Source organism: Culicoides brevitarsis, chromosome 2, assembly GCF_036172545.1.
Source record: "Culicoides brevitarsis isolate CSIRO-B50_1 chromosome 2, AGI_CSIRO_Cbre_v1, whole genome shotgun sequence".
In the NCBI taxonomy this organism is placed as follows: Eukaryota; Metazoa; Arthropoda; class Insecta; order Diptera; family Ceratopogonidae; genus Culicoides; species Culicoides brevitarsis.
Window position 1 is genome coordinate 14,348,244 of NC_087086.1, and position 22,219 is coordinate 14,370,462.

A 22,219-nucleotide genomic window follows, 5' to 3' on the forward strand; every position below is an offset into this window, starting at 1 on the left:
ATTATCCGTTACCGTTGATATAAATAAATATTTTTTACCAAAAAAAACAAAGAACCATTTTTGTCGAAGGTTTTGTGCCAAAAGATTTTTTTAAAAATAAAATAGATAAATAAAAAATAAAGTTTTGAGATACATTGTTATATAAATTTAGAACTTTTAATTTAGTTGATGTGGTATTTGATAATTTTAAGCTTAATTAATACAGAATATTTAAATTTAAAAAAATATATTTTGAAAAAATAATATGAAAATTAATTGTTATGAACACATATGTAAAATAAAACGTGCAAAAAAAAAAAAATAAATAAATTCTATAATAAAATAAGGCCGCTCCAAATTTATTTCGAACTTTTTGACCCAAAAACTTTTTTTTAAAATGGGAAGGGTGCAAAATAAAAAAAAAAATTGAAATACTTTTCCATACAAAATGACAAAATTTTAACAGTTTTTTGTCATTAATCAATATTTTAGTTGATTTTATGGTATCTACATTGAGATTTGATAATTTAAAATATATCTCAGAGAATTTCAAGATAAAAATTTAAACAAAAAATTTTCGTAAAAAAAACTGTCAAAAAATTTTGAAAAATATTTTTTTTTTTTTGAAAAAAATTTTAAAGAAGCATATTCATGTTAAAATACGATTATACAATAATTCATAAAAATTTAATTTTTTTTTTTTAATTTTGGGAAATTGCTTGAAAAAATATGATAAAAGACCAAAAAACGGTCAACGGTGATGAAATTTTAAACTTTTTTTTTTATTTTGCCCCATTGGATTTTCGACTTTTAAAATGGGGCATGGGACAAAAAGTTCAAAAAAAAATTTGGAGCGGCCTAATAGAAAAAAATAAATATTGTAGAAATAAATTCAACAATTAAATTTAAAAAAAACAAATATTTTTATAAAATTATTTACTATAGTAAGAAAAAAAAGTATCTAGGTACTCAAAATCAAAAAAAAAAAAAAAAAAATTAAAATCAATAAAAAAAATTTTTTGAATGTATTTACATTTCTCTTATCACTTTATTAATATAGTAACTCTAATTCGTATGAAACATAAAAATAATTAAAATTAACTACATCAAAAAATAATAATTAAAAAAAAAATAAAAATTAACTCTAACAACAACGTTATAAAACTAACATTTTTAAAATAATAAATTTTTAATTTAATTTTTTTTTCAAATCATATAAATAGCAAAAGGCATTAAAGCATTTTTTAATAAGTTATGTAAGAATTTGTTTTTGGCTTTTGTGTCTTCCGTTGATTTTTTTTTCTTTTTTCGTTTATTTGTCGTTCAGATCCTTTCCGAGCACTTTTTCAATCCAAGGCACAAATTTCTGGATATTCGTGTAGACGCCTGGTAATTGCTCGCGACCACAACCTGTTAATTTTTTAATTTTAAAAATTATTTTTCCATAGTTTGATGTGAAAAACTTACCGATTCCCCATGACACAAGCCCAATAAGGGTTTTTCTTCCGTCGAGTGTGAGTGTTAATGGACCTCCGGAGTCACCTTGACCTGAAATTAAATTTAAAATTTAATTCAAAAATTTTTTAAGATTTTTTTACAACTTACAACTATCTCGTCCCCCTTCTTTGAAGCCGGCACATAAAAAGACATCGTGAATCGTTTCTCGTCGCCCCGAAGAACGGAACCATCTTTGACATCTGTCGTTCGGAATGACTTCGACATCGACTTCTTGCAGCGTTGACGGCACCGTGCTTTGACCATGACGAGTTCTGCCCCAGCCAGCGACAGTTGCTTTCTTGCCAACGAGTTTTGTGGTAGGTGAAGGAAGGCAAACCGGCAGAATGTGTTGTTTGTAGATGACTTTTCGATCGAGTTTGATCTGAAATAAAATTTTTGTGTTAATTTTTGATTAAAATGTAAAAAAATGAGAAGTTACCAAAGCAATGTCGTTTTTAAAGTCACTTGGAGAGTAATTTGGATGGACTTCTTTGCGTTCGATGGTGTACTCCTCATGTCCTAATACTTCTTCCTGTCCTCTGACATCCCATTCTCCCAAACGAACTTTGAGATTGGCGTTTGGAGTGCTGGAAAAAAGGTAATTATTGTTAATAAATATTTTAAAAAATTTAAAATTTAATAAATATTTTAAGATATTTTCATATAAATTGCCAATTTATTAAATATATTTAAAAAAATTATTAAATTAAATTATTTTTTTATATGTATTTAATTAAAATATTAAAATTTAAATAAATAAATTAAAATAAAATAATTGAATATAAAAAAAATAATTTAAATTAAGAAAAATATTTAAACTTAAATAAAATTAAAAATTTCATAAAAATTTTGACTGTTGGATTAAATTATTTTTTTTAACAATTTTTTTTTTTATTTAATTATGAACAATTTTTATAGTGAGATAAATTTTTAACCTGGATTTGGTTTTATTAAATATTTTTCACAAAATAATTTAACTTTGTATTAATTTTTTTTAGAATTATTATTTTTTAATATTTTTTGTATTAATTTTAATTTAATGCAAATTTATTGAAAATTAATCCTATTTTTTTAATTAATTAAAATTGAATAAATTAATTAATTTAATATTTCAAAATAATTTTTTTTAAAACCAAATTATAAGAAAAATTAAACAAAAAAGTTTAAAATAAATTTAGAAAAGCCTAAAAAACACAAAAACTCACGTGGCTACACAATGCGCTGCGGTAATGCACCATCTATTTGAGATCAAAGCTCCGCCACAACTCAATTTTTTCATTAAAAATCCAGTTTTGATCAGCGCAACTTGCCATGGATGACTCCCAAATACCGTAGAATGACCTCCAACGATCCGATTTGAACGCGTAAAAAGTTCACCGCAAGCTATAAAAAAAGAAAAAAAAAAAATAATAAACAAAAAATTTAGAAAAAACTTTTTTTAGAAGCTCAGTGTCGCGTGCAAATTTCAAAAGAAGTGCTTTTCAAGTGCTGGATAGACTAAAAAATGTGACTACGTTGCAAAAAATTGAAAAAAGTGCTCAAGGTGTCCAAAATGAAAAATTCCTCATTACTCCTTTGATCTTCGGCATCCCATTTGTCAGCGGGTGAGTATCCACTTCCACTGTGACTTGATCCATAGCCGGGTCGAATGTAATTTGGATTGTCATAGTAAACGGGATCCGGTCTCTCCGCATACAGAGGACGATGATTTTGATTGTTAAACACCGCACTGGAAGTTGCTCCGTAACCGCCTTCATCGTACAACGAAGGTCGATTTTGGTCGAATTCGTTTACGGGACTGTAAACTCCGGGACTGTGAGAGCCAATGTGGTTCGTTTCGTAGCCATAATCGGGTCGCTGCGTCGGGCGATAAGGCTTGTAAACGTTCGTGTTGTACGGAGGACGTTTCGTTGGACTTATGTAACCAACCAAGTGTATTAAATCAGCTAGAAATATTTATTTTTTTTTGTTTTTAGAAGAGTTTCAGTTTTATGAAAGTTTTTAAACGAGAAAAGTTAAAATTATATATCAAAAATTTAAATTTTATATTTTTCATATTTTTTACGTGTTTTAAGAAATTTTATTATTTTTAAGAATTTTTTTCTATTTACTTCTATAATTTATTATTTTTTAAAAGTTTTGATATTTTCAAGATTTATTATAATTCAAATTTTAATTACTCATTAGTCAAGTTATAATTTTTTAATTTTCAAAATTTTTTAATAATTTTTGGAAATTTATGATTATTTTCAAACTTTTCTATTTTTCTAATTTTCTGAATAATTCAAAATATTTTAATCATATTTTTTGAAATATTAATATATTTTTAACTTCTAAACAATTTTCAACAAATCCCCATGGCTGATCAATTTTTTTTTTCAAATTTTTTTCAAAAATATTTAATTTTTAAAATTTTAGATTTAATGGATAGTTTATGATTTTTTAAATTATTTTTTTTTTAAATTATTCAATTTTTATTTTTTTACCAAATTTATTTTATTTATTGTGACTTTTAAAAAATTTAAAAAAAAAAATATTTTTCATATAAATTCCAAATTATTTTTGCGACAATTTTTTTTTGCTAACAAAGTAACAAAATAAATGTTGACGACAAACTTTCTCAAAAAAAAAAAAAAAATCATGACAATTGAAGAATCGTATAAAAATCGCTATAATACAAGGTGTCAACATATCTAAATGCTCACGTTTTCTCAGTGAATTAGAGCATCGCATTACTTTTGCTTTTTTTCCGTCGAAATCATTTGTAGACGATTAACTAAAGACGAGCAGACAATTTTCGTGAATGAAGTGATCTGATTTTAATTTTTTTTTTACTTCTTGTTTCTTTTACTTTTCTTTAAAATCCAGAAAGAAAACGAAAATTCATGAATCACGTCGCATCATTTACAAGACTATTGTTTAGAAATTTCAACACAAGCAAAAAAACACAAAAAATACTTCCGATCAACACAAAAGGGCTTTTTTATTGTCAAAAAAAATATCAAAATTTTACGTAACTTATTTCATCAAATTCACACATAAGACGCAATGTTAATGACCTTCAAACCAATTTTTCACTATGCTATAATTATGTCTTCAAAATTAATCAAATTTAACTGCTTCACTGTCAAAAGTATGCCCAAAAATTTATATAAAGAAACGCAAATCACAATGCGAATAAAACCATTTCCTACCGCCTTTGGAAGGGATTAAACTAAAGACAATGAAAAAAAAAATCAAAATGTGCTGTGATTCAGAAAATTATTTGTGCATAGATTGCAATCGCTACATGCCAAAAAAAATTTTTTTTTTTATAAAATTAAATTAAACAAACAAAAAAAGAATTGATGACGACAACGATGAGGGTGAACTCATTCATTAAAAATTTTATATTCAATTACATAATTTTCTCTTGGTTAGCTTTTTATTTCATAATGCAACAAAAGAGTTTTATTTAATGTTGTTTTGTGAATTCAATGAGCATTTGAGGTAATTTAAAGTAAAGCACAAGTTACAAGTGACATAGAAATGTGTGTTAAACCACAAAGCATGTAGCTTTGAAGTTTGCGATGCGATGGTTTTGTAGACGATATTTTTTTTTTATTTAGAGTGGAATATTTGAATTAGATGTCGAATGTGACCATCTTTTAAAAGGCGTTCCAAAGTTAGAATGGGTAAGTTTTTTCTAATAATTTAAAATTTGGATGTTGAATCTTTCAAAATGTTTTCAAATTTAGGTACAGGCATTTCGTTGGACCCTAAGAGAATAATAAAACGGAGACTCCACTCATTCGAAGAAGAAGGCGTACTAAACGGAGAACCAATAGAAGCTATTTGGTAAAGGAAACTGAGAATATAACAGAAATTGGTATCTATTAATGTACGATCATGATGCTGATGAAAGATGATGATATGAAAGCGATACAAAAGATCTGCAACAAGGCACTGCGAGAGATTCTACTTAAAGACAGATATGCGAATGTGAAGAGTATTCTGAACTACGCGGATTTACTTGACGTGAAGCAAAGAGTTTACTTTAACGCTATGAAACTTATCGACAAAGCCAAGAATGATCTGCTCCTGGAATACTTGACAGAAAGATTGACAACGATGAGCGAATCACAAACCTTACGACTTTTGAAGAAGAAGCGATTTCAGGTTGCCAAACTATCTGACGAGAAGAGCCCAGAACTCCAGAACAAAGTATTGACAGACTCAAGAGAATTTTTAGAGAACTTGAAAATGTATATGAAATCCAATTTTTCATCGCATTAAATGACCAAACGAAGAAAAAACGCTAATTAGTCAACATCATTTGTAAAAGATGGAACCATCGAAAAGTACTAATTATGAAAAAGAGTTAAAACTTTCTTATCAGTTCTAGTCTTCCAGTAAACAATTACAAAAAGAGTGAGTCACCCACAGTGGCTTATGAAGTCTCTTAAGTGAAGTTTCAATTTTGTTTAATCTCTGGCTTAAAAACTCTCTGTGACATTACTCCCTCGTGATTCCAAATTCTCCAAAAAACTTGTGATATGATTCAGTTCGTTCAATTATTCATTCATACATTTTCTCGAAGATTAGAAAGTAAAGATAGCTGTTGATAAGAGCCAGGCGCCGACTTTCATGTCAACCCACCAACTCGCAGAGAGTATAAAGGATAGTCGTTGATAAGAGCCAAGCACCGGTTAACATTCTTCACTTTGAGAATGACTTTCCGTGTTAAGACCTTCCTTTAGCGATTTCATGCTTTTCCACACAATGCACTTTGAAGAACTAAGTTAAGATTGCTCCATCTTTCAAATGACCGACCTGATAAAATACGAATGACAATATATTAGATTGAAAAGGACGGTAAAGTGTTAAAATTTCTTAAATTTGAGTAGATTTACGTCAGATTGTATTCCACGAGGGTATAAATTTTTTTAAAAAACTCCTTTTGGAAAACTGACAATCTACTTTTCTTTTCAAAACATCCATTCAATTACTGAAAGAATACTGATCTAAAGCTACATTCAAGTTATTTATTAACAAATCTGAGGTCAACTTTGAAATGACCGAAAATTTCATAGTTTCCTGTGTCGAAACCAAACCACGAAAAAACATTCAAACGAACCCAAAAACTGACTGACCGAACATTTTCCCATTACCTGACCGAACTTTATCTAATTGAATGCACAATTAACGACAGACAAAGATCGCGTGGACGCACACTCGTTATGTATTTAGTGAAGATTTGAAACATCTTTTGAAAAATTTCTCATGCGTATTATGTGTTTACTTTTTTTTTAGCATAAATCTTCGCTATTATGAACACATTGTTGCTGGGCGGCGAATTTTTGTAAGATTTTAATCAAAGTCTTTTTATTGCATCAGAAATTAATTTTGTAACCGAAATAAATCAAAAAAGTTTCCTTGATAGTTTTTTTCCTTATGCAACCACGGTAATGCACGCATAATATCCGTTTGACACAATTTAAATTAAAAGCGGCTTTCTTTCTATTTTTTGACATTTCTTTGTTTTTAGTATTTAAAAAAAAAAACAACGCAATCAAGAAACACTTGTCTGAACTTTCTAATGCGTTTGTTGTCGTTTGCTAATCAAACCGCTGTAAGTGTAGTTCCTTTAGTGTGTATTTTTTTAGCTAAGTAGACACATGTCTATTGTTTTTAAACATTTTTCCTCACACACACGATTTTTTTTGTTACAATTCTGTGGTTTTTAGATGAGGCCGTTGTACAGATAAAATGAAAGTAAATCTTATTTGTTTATTTTTTCTCTTCACGTGATCTTGAATAATAAAAAAAATATCTTCTTCGCGATACTTACTTGCATTTTGTACCGCTGACACACTATTTTCCTCCGGGTCGTGTTGCTGTGCGGGCGTTTCTCTGTCGACGCAACATGACCATATCATGCCGCCCGAACACATGTCTACCGGTTTTCCGCCACTCAGTACGCACGATATCGATAGTCCACATTCAAATTTACGACCTTTGTAGCGACACGTTTGAGGAATCACTGCGGGAGAAAAAAAAAAGAGAGAAAAAATTTTTCGTTAAATGTAAAGTAAAGCAAAGATAAGCAAATAACATGTTATTAGAGTGTCAATAATGATAAAATGCTCGTAATTGGTGGTCATTTATGAAATATTGAACCCGATGTTGAGTGTGCTAGACAGACAAGTACACGTACTTTCACTTTCAATAATGACTTTGTGTTATTTTTTGACACCTTTCTCGTAAATGTTTATAATTTTTAAAGTAAGAAGTTAACAGAAATAAAATGTTTTCATGCTAATAATATTATTTCTTGATTCACAAGGTGCAAAAATGTCGGTGAATTGTACAAATTGACGGTAAATTTGGCGAAATTTATGCTAAATTGAGAAATAATGGCTTTGACAAAAAATTTTAGAGGAGGCGGTTGGTTATAAAAAAAATGAAGTAAAAATGCGAATAGTCTTCATTTTGTTTTTTTTTTAATTTAAAATGAATCTTTAAAAAATATTTAAAGAAACTTTTGCAAAAAAAAAAACGTAGGTATGTAAAAAAATATAAAAAGTCTGAACTATTTTATTAAAAATTAAAAAAAAAAATAAAATATTTATTAAAAATTTAATTTAATTTTTTTTTTTAAATCTTAAGAATTTAAAATATTTTTATAATTTTTTAAAAAATATTTTAATTAAAAATAAATTAAAATTAGGTAATAAATAAAAAAATTAATAAATTGATTTAATTAAATAAAATAAAATAAATTAATATTTAATTTTATATCAACCTAAAATAATTTTTATAAAAAAAAATTTAAATTTAATTTTTTTTTTATTTAAATAAAAAATAATTAATTTTTAAGTAAAAATTAATGCTTTTTTAAATAAAAATTCACTCAAAAATAAAATAAATTATCAAACAAAAAAAAATTTAAATTATTTTGAGAATTTTCATAATATTTTAATATATTTTTTTTTATTAGTTCACAACAATTAATTACAAAAAATTCTAAATATTGTCTAAACCCTCATGATAATTTTATTAATTTTTTTTTTAAACCAAATGACACGCAAATTTTTTTTTTCAAATTTTCAAATCACAAAAAATCGATCGAAACGATGAGCATCACTGCATATCGTCGATCAATTGAATTTAATTTTTCGATACAGTTTAATTTTTTTTAAATTTCATAAAATTTCTTTTTCATCAAAAAATCCAAAAAAAAACTCACTTCTTCCCAACATATCCATGAGCGAATTACTCGTGCCATATCCATTAAAGACGCTTTGTCGCTTATCCAGCGCATCCAATAATAACAACTCCTTTTCTTGCTGTGGAGTGGGACCCGCATTGGCACATAATTTACAGGAATAATTTAGCACAACAATTAACAAAAAAATCATTCCATGACTTTTTTTCATTTTCACCAATTTTTGCATTAAAATATTATTGAACATGATTGTTCTATTTTTTCTCATCATTTATTTTATTTTATTTTTTTTTTTGTTGCACAAAATATCTTTTTACTGGTTTAACTTGTAAAAACTAATGGACTCGATCTATTTTTATTGATTCATTAAATTTTATTAAAATAGTTGCGTACAAAATGCAAATAATGTGAGATGCTGCATCACTTTCACTTGTTATTTTTTTATTTTTTTGCACGAAAAATTTTTATCATCGATGGTGGTTTTATTTTCTTTAATTAAAAAGGAACTTTAAATTTTTCTTTCCATGACACTTCAAAAAAAAAAACTTTTTTAGACCTTCAAAAGGTCGTTGTTGTTGTTAAACCACCAAAAAAATTTCGTTTCTTTTGTTGTTGGTAAATTACATGCTTCTGCTTCACACTTTCAAAATCCCGACTTCGTCAAAAAAAAATTAAAAAAATTTTTACGGAGACGACGGATTTTTTCGATGCGATCACGACAAACGTTGTAACTCGACTGCGAATGCGAGTAAAAATGTGCAACAATAAAGAAAAGAAGAGAAAAAAAAGAAGAGTGAAAATCGTGTATAACACACAAAACGTGCGTCGTCTTCGTTCGTTGGTTGGCTGGATCTTCTTGGTAACTCATTTTCAGTTTCAGTTTCGTTGCGTGTTGGAGTTTGGTTTGTTTTGTGGTGCACTTTAAAAATGCGCCGAGACAAGTGGTTTTTTTTTCAATTGTTTTGAATATTTAAATTGTTTTCAAAGGAAAAATAGCGGTAGATCTTGAATTGTCTAGAATTTAAATGCAAAACGTGCAGAGGAAACGAAAGACTTTGACAAGCGACGAAATTAAACATTTTTTTTTATTATTAAAAAATTTTAATTTAATTTTAAAAATTATTTTTTTTTAATTAATTGATATGAATTAAAATATTTTATTTAATAATTAAAAAATATTTTATATTCATGATATCAATATTATTTCATTTCGAATTGCATTTTGATTTTTTTATGCAAAATATGTTAAAAATTATTTAAATTTGTTTTAATTAAAATTTTATTTAATTTTTGAAAATTAATTAATTTAAATTTTTATGACAAAAAATTTTTCAGAATAAAAAAAAAATTATTAAAATATTTTTGAGAAAAAATTATAAATAAATAGAAATTAAAATATTGAAAAATATTTTGCAAATATTTTTATAAATAAAATATTTCTAATGGCAATAAATTAAGCATTTAATTGTTGAAGAATTTTTTTTTGTAAAAATTTTAAATTATTCGAAACTTTTTTTTCAATTTTTTTTTTTTGGAGCCGATTTGATTATTAATTAATTTTAATTTATGCAAAAAAATTATTTTTTCATTATGCAGGGAGTGAGCAAAGTGGTAACGTATGTTACCAAGGTTTTTCAAGCATTGCTCAGAGATAATTAAAAATGTGATATTTTTTTATACCGTTTCATAATATGAGCGAAAATATTATTTCATTTCGAATTTCACAATTAATATAATAATTAAAATTGATGCATTATTTTTTCACTTTTCTATCAGTTTTACGAAGTTTGTCACCCAATTGGTAGCTTTGGATCAACTTTTTGTAATTTTTCAGGATTTTCTCAAATTATTGCATGCTCGTTGATAACGAATTATTTCAAAAATTTGTATTTTTCTAAAGTATTAAAATTTAATTTAATTTTTGAAAATTAATTAATTTATTAATAATGTGCTTCCAAATGCCATCAATTAAAAATTTTTTTGAAAAGTTATAAAACATCATTTCAGATACTAAAAAAAAAATGACTTCGCTGAGACATAAAAAAATTTCCTTCTTTGTTTAACGTTTACAAAAAAGTGATTTTTAAATTAAAATTATTAAAAATCTAAAAATTATTACATAATTCAAAAATTTTTTTGTTCAGGGGACTAACATTTCCAATATGTTACGAGGAAAAAAGAGTGATTTGTTCCCCTTTGTATATCCAGTACACTAAATGGAATTAAAAAAGGCTATATCACAAAAGTTAGCTCATTTAGTGTGTAATCCAATGAAAATTTGTTTGGACCGATAACTCTTTATGAAAACTGAAAAAACGGGCTTCATAATGAAATATCTCAAAAACGTCTCAATACTGAAATGAAAAATCTCTAACTTTTAATTTTCCCTTTCTTTATAGGTTAAAAAATCCATCTAACATGTCACTTTACTAAACTATTGATCTACTTTCGAACAACAAAAAAAATATATATCGAACAAAACATCGGAAATTGAAATCATTTCCATTTTTTTTTTTATTTTTTCAATTAATCATTTGAAGCAACAATAGTCTCGTATTTCAAAATATCTCATGTATGTACACAAGAAGGAAGTTCATGACCCTGAGAGAGAGACAAATTGCGGACAATTACTTATTGCATGTCTTTGAAGAATCACACACATATGAAGATGAGGAAAAAAGACATTGAACTAAATCGGAACGGACGTGGGAATTTTCATTTAAAACTCTTAATTTTTAACCGGCCAAGTAATTCCGATGCACATATATGAAGAAAGAAGAAAAAAAGTAAATCAACTGGTTTGTTATTTCATGTATCAAGTTCAAATATTTTTTTTCTTTCTCTCTCTTTCTTTCGTTTTCTTGCATTTTTCTTTGCGATGCGAAGTATTCGAACACCTTTCTTCGTTGAATTTATCGGAATTGATTTAATTTTGTTGAAAATAAATATTTATAAGGTATTACAAAAAATCATAAAGTTATATAAATTTTTTGTTTTTGTAATTTATTTAAATATTGAAAATTAAAATTATGATTTAAGAGTTCTAAAAAAATAATTTAAATTAATTTAAAAAATATTATAATTGATAATTAATTAAATAAAAAAAAAATAATTGAATAAAAATTAATGAAAGCAATATATTTAAAAAAATGATATGACGAATTAATTTTAAAACAAATGATTATAAAAAATAATGAAGTTAGATTAAAATTTAAATAGAAATTAATTTGAATTTTTAATTCCTTAAGAAATCAATTTTAATTTAAAATTAATTAAAATTACCAAATAAATAAATAAATTAAATAAATCAATAAAAACTTAAAAATTAAAAAAAAATATTATTTAAATAAAATAATAAAAATAAATTTGGTAAAAAAAAATTTAATTTTAAATTCATTAAAAAATAATAAAATAAATTATTAAAAATTAATTAACTTAATTTATTAAATAACATTTAATCAAATAAAACTTAAAAATTAATTATAAAATTCAATTTCAATTTTAAAATAAAAAATTAACAAAATGAATAAATAAATTTATTTTTATTCATTTAAAAAAAAATAATTTAAATTGAAATAAAATTATTTAATAAAATAATAGTTTTAATTTCAAATTAATAAAATATATCGATAAAAACTTAAAAATTATAAAATATTTTTTTTTAAATTAATTGTTCAATTTATTATTATTTAAATTAATTAAAAAATATTAAAATTTATTTGAATTTTTTAATTTCAGAATAAATTTAAAACTTATTAAAATTTAAAAAAATAAAGTAATTAATTAATTTTAATTTATTGAAAAAAAATAAATTAATTAAAATAAAAATATTTAAAAAAAAATTAATAAATCAAGCAACAACGCCTTTCTTATTACAAAAAGCAACACTTGACATACGCACACACATTATAAATTCAGTGAAAGTAAAAATTATTCGTCTGACAGCTACTATTGACATTGAATATAAAATCAAGCGTTTGTATCGCATGACAACCGCGAGCAACGACGACGACGATGCGATGGTCAAAGAAAGAAAGAAAGAAGAAAAAATAAAACGAAAGATGGTAAAAATAGATATTGATTGATTACACAATAATTATGAATGAAGTGTATGACGATTGTGTGTTTCTTTTTTCAGCATTATTATTATTTATTACATTATTACGAAAGAAAGAAAGAAAGAAATTAGCATGAAAAAAAGTCACATTAAAATAAAAGAAACACACATAAAAAAATGTTGTCTGCGGCAGAAATGATTATGATTAATATTTTGGAATCGCTGAACCAAAACCAAAAACTTGCATTTTCTTGATATGAGGGAAAAGATTAATTTTTTTAGCATTAAAAAATTATTATTATTATTACGAGACATCAGTAGACCATGAAAATTGTGCGTGTAGGTACGTGCTGATGACACAACATATAGAAATGTATATGATGACTTTTAGCAAAAAAGTAAGAAAAATAAGTGAGAAACGGAAGAAATTTCTCGCGAATTTCGTCTCGTTTATTTTTTATTTATTTTTTTAAAAAATAACAATAATGATAGGTGCACAAAAAATTATCAAGTGTGAATTTTGTGCGAAAGTTTATTTTTTTGTTAAAAATCAGAGCAAATGTTTTTTTATAACTTTTACTTTTAAAAGAATTTTTTATTTTTTTTTTATTTTTTATTGAATTTTATTTTAAATAATTTAAATTTATTAAACTAACTAAAATAAATAAATTAATTAATTAAATTAAATATTTATTAAATTAAAATTAAATAAATAATTTATTATTAATAAAAAATTAAAAAAATATTTAAATTAATTAAAAAAATAAATAAATTAACAATAAACTTACCATCAAAATCATTGAGATCGAAAAATTTCGCTGCTCCTTTTGACATTTGTTGATCAATTTCTGTTTTTAAATTATAAATATCCATTACTTTGTTGTATTCATTATTCGTACTTATCATTCGTCGTCGACTGTTTATACGATTAATATCACTTTTGGTAGCAGTAACCGATAAAAAGATGATTAAAACAGCAATTGTCACTTTCTTTGCGTGAAACATCTTATCAAACTTCATTTTAATTTTATTAAATGTTTGTTTACATGAAAAATCACGAATATTTTATACAATGTTGCTTTTTTGAAAGATAATGTTTCTTTGGTATCAATTTGTTTTTTTTTTCTTAATTGTTTAATGCACTTTGTAATTGATAATACATTGTTGTTCACAAGATGTTTATAATTAATGGTTTTAATGTTGTTTTAATTGTTCGTCGTTATTTGGTGAACATCTTCATTATCTGTAATAAAAAAGAAAAATATTATTGTTACATTTTTTTTATATTTTTTGTGAAAAAAAACATGCAATATTATTATAAAATGGGTAATAAAACTATTAAAAAATAAATTTTTATGTAAGGAAATTTTTCTTAACATTAATAAAATTAACATAATTTTATTGTATGAATAATATTAGTTAAATATTTAATTTTTTTTTTATTAAAATTTATTGTCCTTTTGATATAATAAGTTTTAATTATAAGTTAATATTGTTAATATTTAAAATAAATAATTGTATATGATACAAATGATTTAAAAAAAATAATAATATATTGTATTGAATTTAATTAAACAATACATAATAAGTAAAAAAAAAAATTTAAATAAATTTATTTGTACAATTTATTTTTAATTTAATTTTTCGTGTTCTTTATTCTTCGGATTCTTTAAAAAAATTATAATAATGTTAATAAATTCTATATTTTAAATTTTTATTTATTTTTAATTTTTTTAATTTTAACAAATTAATATTATTTATAATAAAGATTAATTATAATTATTAATAATTAGATATAAAATAAAAATGTAATATCAGAAAAAAATTGCAAAAAAAAATATTAATTAATTTTATTAATTTAATAACTTGATCTTAAATTTTAAATTAAATTTATTACATATTAAAATAAATATACATTATAGAATAATTTTATTTTTAATATTTTATTCAACAATATATTTAATATTTATATAAAATAAATTAAAAATTTGGAATCAATTATGATTTATTTTTAAATAAATTAATATAAATTTCAATTTTATTAATATTATGTTTAATATTTTTTTCTCACTTTATCCAAAAATCAAAAAATTATCTTTAAAAAATAATTTTTCAAGGCCCATAAAATAAAAATTAATCATGATCGTCTTGAGTCACGCAAAGTGTGTAAAATCCCCAAAAAATAAAATAAACGTAAACTGCATTGCAACATTACTTTTACTATTGCACATACATTTTTATGTAAAACACATATATCGCATTGCAACAACAACAACAAACGGAGTCACACACACATGATTCAAATGACGAATAATTTAATTTCACTTTCACATGCGTTCACATATGTGTTTTTATTTCGTATGTTTTCACATGTTGTTAAACTGCTTAAATAATAACACAACAATAATAAAAATAACAATCAAAGAAATAAAAAAATTACTAACTCTTGTCTCTTTTTCTTGTTGTTTGTCATTAATCTTTTTTTTTCACACCGATTTTTTTATTTAATTTTTTTTTATTACGTTTCTTTCTAATTTTTTTTCTTATTCTGTAATAACTCACATTATTATAATTTATTACAAACTATCATCACAGAAATTCGCTGGTATTTTTTTTTTTTTTTTTTTTGAGGTAAGAAGAAAAAATTTAATAAAAAATATTTTAGCTAAACTTGGGGTTCCAGCTGTTAACTCGTAGATGCACAACACGAAACTGAACAAAAATATTAAAATTGATATGAGTTTCCTTGTTGCTTTATTAAAATTATTTTTTTTTTTGTAGTTTTTGTAACTTACATGTACGAAGTGACAGACAGACAAACGAAAAAGAAATGCTCATACAATTGGACTCGTAAGTAAGTAACAAGTGTGTATGTGTGTTTCATTAAAAGATAGTTGATCAATATAAATTTCAATATCATTTAAATATTTATAAATGTTGTGCGAAAAAAAGTTGTCGCCACCGGTTTAGATCTTCATGGAAAATTTTTCGCCGATAGATAACTTATCATCAATTATTTATTTTTTTTAAATATTTTTTATTCTTTAATTTAATTTTTATAAAAAAAATTAATAATATTTTTTATAAAATTATTTTTTTTAATTCTAAAGTTTTTTTTTATAAAAAAATAATTATTTTTATTAAAAAAATAAATATTTTTATTAATTTTTTTTAAATTTTTAAGTTAAAATTTACTTACTTTTTGTTTAATATGTATTTTGATTATTTTTTTTATGAAAGTCCAATTTTTTTAAATTATTTATTTTCTATTTTTTTAATTTAAAAATTTATTTTACTTAAATTTAAAATTTTTTTTAAATTTTTTTTTATTTTTTTAAATAAAATTTATTTTAAGTTATTTTTTCACATTGACATTGAAAATTTAAATTTAATTTTAAAAAATAATTATTCCGATTAATTTTTTTTTAATTGTTTAAATTAAATTAATTTAATTTTTATTTAAGTTTATTTTTTTTTATTAAAAAAATTTTTTTCAAGTTATTTTTTTCGCGAGTTAATTCACGGACAATTGTTTGTTTACTGAAGTCCACTACAAAAAAATATTCGGTCACCAAAAATACGCAAAAATTATCATACAAACAATGAATTTGTTGCATAACACCTTTCTTTTCCATTTCTTTTGTCTTAAGCTTTTAAATAATTTTATTTTATTTTTTTGCAAACATTGAATTAATAATAATACGGCACGGAAAAAATATGACAATAGCTTTTCATTGCCATGCCGCATTACACAAGAGACTCTCTCGCTCGCTACCTCTCTCTCTCGGCATCCGTTGTCGTCGATTGTATCTTTTATTACATTATTATTTTTGTATCATACTTAAATTTGTTGCTTTTTTCGTTGGACTTTATTGCCACAAATTTAAGCCACTTACATACGAAAAGTTACTTGCGGTGAAAGAAATTAACCTTCTTTTTTCGCGGTCTGTCATGTGAGTCAACAACGCGTATAATTCGCGAAAATTTGTATGGGAATGCGAAAAAACCCGATGAATCGAGAGTGTTTTGTAACAAATATCACTTTATTTTGTAATAAAAATGGTTTAAATGATTTTTTTGATCGTTTGGTTTAGAAAGTTAAATGCGGGGTGTGGTGAATAAATGGAAAATTGATAAAAAAATTAAATCTTTCAGCGGTAATTGGTTCATAATATAATTATTATTTTACTGACCTATGTTTACAAATATATTTCAATTAATATTAGTATTAAATTTCGATTGAAAACACAATAAAAAATATTTAATTATTTTCGTCGATCAAAAAATTGTTCAAAAAATTAAAATAAATTATTTAAATAAATAAAAAATATAAAAAAAATATTTTATTTAATAAAATTAAAAAAAAAATAATTAAAAATATTAATTTATATCAAAAATAGATTTTTAAAAATTAATTAAATATTTAAATAAAAAATAACTTTTAAATAAAATTTAATAAATATTAATTATTTCTTTTATTTAAAAATTTTTTGAAAATCAATTAAAAATAAATTTTCAATTTTAAAAATTTAAAGTAAAGTTAAAAATGTATTTATTTCTTATTTTTTAAAGATATCTTTTATTGAAAAAATTTTAAAATTATTTTATAAAAGAAATAATAATAATTAAAAACAAAAATAAATAGTTAATTTAACCAAATTGTTTTATTTATTTTTTTTTATTAATTATTTATTTTATTAATTTTTTTTAATGAAAATTTTATAGAAAAACTATCTTAATTTTGAGGTTTAAAAATTTAAATTATTTAAACCTATATTATTTTATTATTTATTTAATTATTATTATTTTTTTTAATAATAATTAAAAATGTAAAATAATCATTTTTTTATGAAAAAAATATAAAATTTTTTAATAAAAAAAAGTTATTTTAATTTATAAAATTAATTTTAAAATTATATATTTTTTTAAAATTTTAATAATAAAATAAGAAAATATTTTAAAAATTAAAAAAAAAAATAATTCAATTTTATTTTAAAATAATAAAATATTGTAAAATAATATTTTTTTTATTAAAAACCGCCAAAAACCAACCGTTAATTACACCTTATCAATTTCATTCGTCTCGAAATTAGTTCCAATTTTTGCCGCACATCCGCTTTGGTGGCTCCAACCAGGATGTTGACAACGTGCTTGCAGCGCCATCTGGCGACTTTTTAAAATGAAAAAACAATAGTGCGAGCTCCAATATTTTTTTTTAATTTACCGCAAATCCGTGCCACAATGGATTCCAAATACAACATTACGAGCAAAAATGGCAACTCTGCGACGCCCTTTCGACACACCTTCAATGCCCAAGGCAACAATTCGAACGAAAACAATCACAATGGCAACGGGAAACTCCTGAGCCTCAAGAGAAAATCCTTCGGCGAGAACGGAGGCAGCAACGGAGCCAAAAAATTCCGCCTTGACAGACCCATCACCGGCAAATCGCTGCAGGAACAACGACGAGCTCTTCCAGTTTACAATGTCAAGGACCAGTAAGTCTCGTTTTTTGATTTGTTTTTTCCCACATGGTGACCTCGATGTTTTTTCGATTTTTTTTTTTTAGATTAATTCAGGAGATTGAATGTCGTCACACGGTAATAATTCTCGGGGAAACGGGATCTGGGAAAACAACACAAATACCTCAATTTTTACACGAAATGGGAATGTCGGACGACGGATTGATTGGCATTACACAACCTCGTCGTGTCGCTGCGATATCGGTGTCGAAACGCGTTGCTGCCGAAATGATCACCGAAATTGGCTCCGTGGTCGGGTACAAAGTCCGTTTCGAGGATTGCACGTCGGAAAAGACAAAAATTAAATTTCTCACGGATGGTTCGTTGTTGCGCGAAGCACTTGGCGACAAAATGTTGCGAAATTATCGCGTAATTATCCTGGATGAGGCACATGAACGCACAATTAACACCGATATTCTCTTCGGGATCGTCAAAGAAGCACAAAGAGCCCGGAGAAATAGTTCCTCGAATATTCCGCCGCTGAAAATAATTATCATGAGTGCGACAATGGATGTCGATCACTTTTCCGAGTACTTTAATAATTGTCCGGTGCTGTATTTGGAAGGCAGGACACACAATATTCGGTTTATGCACATCAAGCAGCCGCAATCTGACTACGTTAGTACCTGTTTGCAGACAATATTTGACTTGCACAAGAGTGCGCCGGAAAAGTAAGTCGCTGAAAGTGTGATGAAAATAAATTTTTAATGCAAAAATTTCTTTTTTAGTGAAGATTTTTTGGTTTTTCTTACCGGACAAGATGAAATTGATGCGATGGTCAATACAATTAAACAGATTTCAAGTGTAAGTTTTCACATTTTTTGTATAAAATGAACTTTGGGCATTACGAGAGTTGAAAAATTTTTGGTTTTAAAAAAAAAATTAAAAAGTTAGAAAGAAAGAATATCTAATTTTGAGCCTCAGAGCAAAAAAAAAGTTTAATTTTCAACAGAATTTCGAAGATTTTTCATGGTTTTGAGCATAAATTTGAAAAATTAAGAAGGAAAATTTTTTTTTTCGAAAATTCATAATTTTTTGTTAAAAATTAAAAAAAAAAAGTTACAAAATATTGAGTTTCAAATAAATTTTAAGGGAGATTTTGATCATCTAAAAACGAAAATTGCTCAAATTATGTCAAAAATTCAACATTTTCTTGCATTTTTGACTTCATACACAAGATATTTAACATTTCTCCAAAAAAATTCTTAAAAATGTAATTTTTTTTCTTTTTTATTGAGCTTATCAAGTAAAATTTCAGTAAATTTACATATTTTTTCTTATTTTTTTTTTTAGAAAATTTAAGAAATCTATTTAAATGAATAAATAAAATATTAATTTTACGAAATTTGGGATAAAAAAATACGAAAACTGGCTACAAAACATCATAAGTCAGTTAAAAATAATATTTTTTGTAACATTTTTGGTAGTTTTGGTCTGAATTTAATTCAAAAGGACATAAATTTTGTATTTCGATTTTTTTTTTTTTTAAATTGCAAATTAAAAAAAAAATACTAAAAAAAATATTTTAAATATTTATTCTTTAAAAATTTTTCCATAAAAGTCTAAAATTTATTTTAAAATATTAAATTAATTTAAAAAAAATATTTTTTTTTAATTTTAATTTTTTTTTGTATCATCTTCTAACATTTTAAGATTCAAAAATAATTTAAATTTTTTTTAAAAAATTATATTTACCTTAAAAATTTGAATTTTCTTCCAGACAAACTCCTTGGATGGTCCCCGAATCCGCCCATTTCCCCTTTACGCTGCCCTGCCGTACCGCAAACAGATGGAAGTCTTCGTGCAATCGCTGCCAAACACCCGCAAAGTCATCCTTTCAACCAACATCGCGGAAACCTCCCTCACGATACCCGGCATCAAGTACGTCATCGACTCGGGCATGGTAAAAATGCGCACCCATGACCCCGTCACCGGCATCGACACCCTCAAAGTTGCTCGTGTCTCCAAAGCGCAAGCCTTGCAACGTGCTGGTCGCGCAGGACGTGAATCCGACGGCTTTTGTTATCGCGCCTACACCCTCAACGAATACGAATCCCTCGCCAAATCCACAATTCCCGAGATAAAACGCTGCAATTTAGCCTCCGTCGCGCTGCAACTTCTCAACATGGACATTGAATACGAAAAATTTGACTTTATCGATTGTCCGCCGATGGAAGGGGTCAAAAGTGCGGTGCGACAACTGCTGAATTTGGGAGCCGTTAATGAATTATTGAAGCCACAACTGACAGATTTGGGCAAAAAAATGTGCAAATTTCCGCTGGATCCGCAATACTCGAAAATTTTGTTGGCATCGTCGGCGTTCAATTGTGTCGAGGAGATGTTGAATATTATTTCGGTGTTGTCGTCGGAAAATGTCTTCGTTTATCCGAATGACAAGAAGGAGTTGGCAAGGGAGAGACATGCGATGTTTGAGGACAAGCAAGGCGATCACATCACGCTTTTACGGATATTTAGGGCTTATTTGCAGACGGAAAAGACGAATGTGAGTGAAATTTATTGAAAAATGTCAGGAAAATATTAAATTTTATTTTTTTGTAGAATTGGTGTCGTGATAATTTTTTTAATAATAAATCGCTGGAATATGCGAAGCAAGTCAAACAGCAATTAAGTGAAATTTGTCATCGATTGGGCATGCCAGCAAGTAGTTGTGGATCAGATACCGATGCTGTAAGTAATTTTTTAAAAATAATTTTCTTTATTGTTTAAGGATTTGTACAATTAAAGGTCTTTAAAATATTCAAGCTCGCTCGAAATTTATTTATTTTTTTTTTTTGAGAAAATATTTTTTTTTATTTTCAAAGTAGAATAAATTTTTAATTCATTTAAAAAAATTCTTACATATTTTGCTTAAATTTAAAAAAAAAATATTTTTTAAAAAATAAAAAATAAATATTATTTAAAATAATAAATTTAATTTTTTTTTATGAAATTATGAAATAAAAAGAATATAAAAAATTAAAAATGCCTCAAAATTTTACGATTTTTTTTTTTAAATTGTTTTTTAAAAGTTTTTGAGGAATTCTATTTTTTTTTTATCTAAAATTTATTTTTAATTTTCAACCACTAAAAATTTCAGATAAAAAAAAATTATAAAAAAAATGAAAAAATTTTTTTTTATTTTATTTTTAAAAATTCTTAGCAGCTTGATTTTTGTCAGATAAAATAATTAAAAAAAAATTTATTATTTTTTTTTTTGTTTAAATTTTTTTTTGTTTAAAAAAATTATTCAAATTGTAAAATTTTTTTGAACCGAACTTTTTTTTTTAAATTCTAACAATTTTTTTTATTTTTAATTTAAATTTAAATTTTTAAATTTTCAATTTTTCAATGGAGAAAATAAATTTTTGAAAAAAAAATTTAAACAGAAAATAAAAAATTAAAGTAAATTAAAAAATTAAAAAAAAAATTAAACAAAATTTTTGTTTGAAATAAAATTTTTCTTCAAATTTAGAACTTTTGAATAAAAAAAAAAATATTATAAAAAGTCAAAATTTCACAAAAAACTAAATTTTCCTCCCTTTAAATTTTTTTCCAGGTCCGCAAATGCCTCATCACGGGTCTCTTCAACAACATCGCGGAACTCCAATCCGACAATCACTACATAACCATCTCCACAAATCGCCAACGTGTCAAAATCCACCCATCCAGCGTGTTCTGTGATAAGGAAAAACCCAAGTTGATTCTCTTCTCTGAATTAGTTTCGACCGGAAGAACGTACGTTCGCACGGTAACAGCTCTCGAGCCCGAATGGATCACAGAATTCCTCCCAAAATTAGTGCGAAATGCGAGTTTAGCGAATGGCAACAGCAGCAAATCAAACGGCAATTTATCGGGTGCCAGTTCAAATTTGTTTAGATTTTAAGGAAATTATTTTTTTTTGTACTATTTAAAATAAAACTGAATGACTTTCAAAGAAAAAAAAATTAAATTTTAAAT

General features: G+C 24.9%; 2 protein-coding genes across 2 annotated transcripts; one reads left to right on the forward strand and one right to left on the reverse strand.

The window, feature by feature from the left end:
- Positions 1-1,291: 1,291 nt before the first annotated feature.
- LOC134828546 (serine proteinase stubble-like) lies at positions 1,292-8,894 on the reverse strand. Its single transcript, XM_063841523.1, has 7 exons — positions 8,705-8,894; positions 7,307-7,498; positions 2,682-2,859; positions 1,916-2,063; positions 1,585-1,858; positions 1,447-1,527; positions 1,292-1,389 (listed from the first exon to the last, which is right to left on the reverse strand). The coding sequence occupies exons 1-7, from the start codon at positions 8,892-8,894 to the stop codon at positions 1,292-1,294; spliced, it is 1,161 nt and encodes a 386-aa protein (XP_063697593.1).
- A 9,038-nt stretch (positions 8,895-17,932) lies between these two features.
- Positions 17,933-22,196, forward strand: LOC134829491 (ATP-dependent RNA helicase DHX33). The gene is made up of 6 exons (XM_063842570.1): positions 17,933-18,238; positions 18,310-18,933; positions 18,991-19,066; positions 19,983-20,765; positions 20,822-20,950; positions 21,819-22,196. Exons 1-6 carry the CDS (start codon positions 17,982-17,984, stop codon positions 22,143-22,145), a joined length of 2,196 nt encoding a protein of 731 aa, XP_063698640.1. The 5' UTR covers positions 17,933-17,981; the 3' UTR covers positions 22,146-22,196.
- Positions 22,197-22,219: the final 23 nt, after the last annotated feature.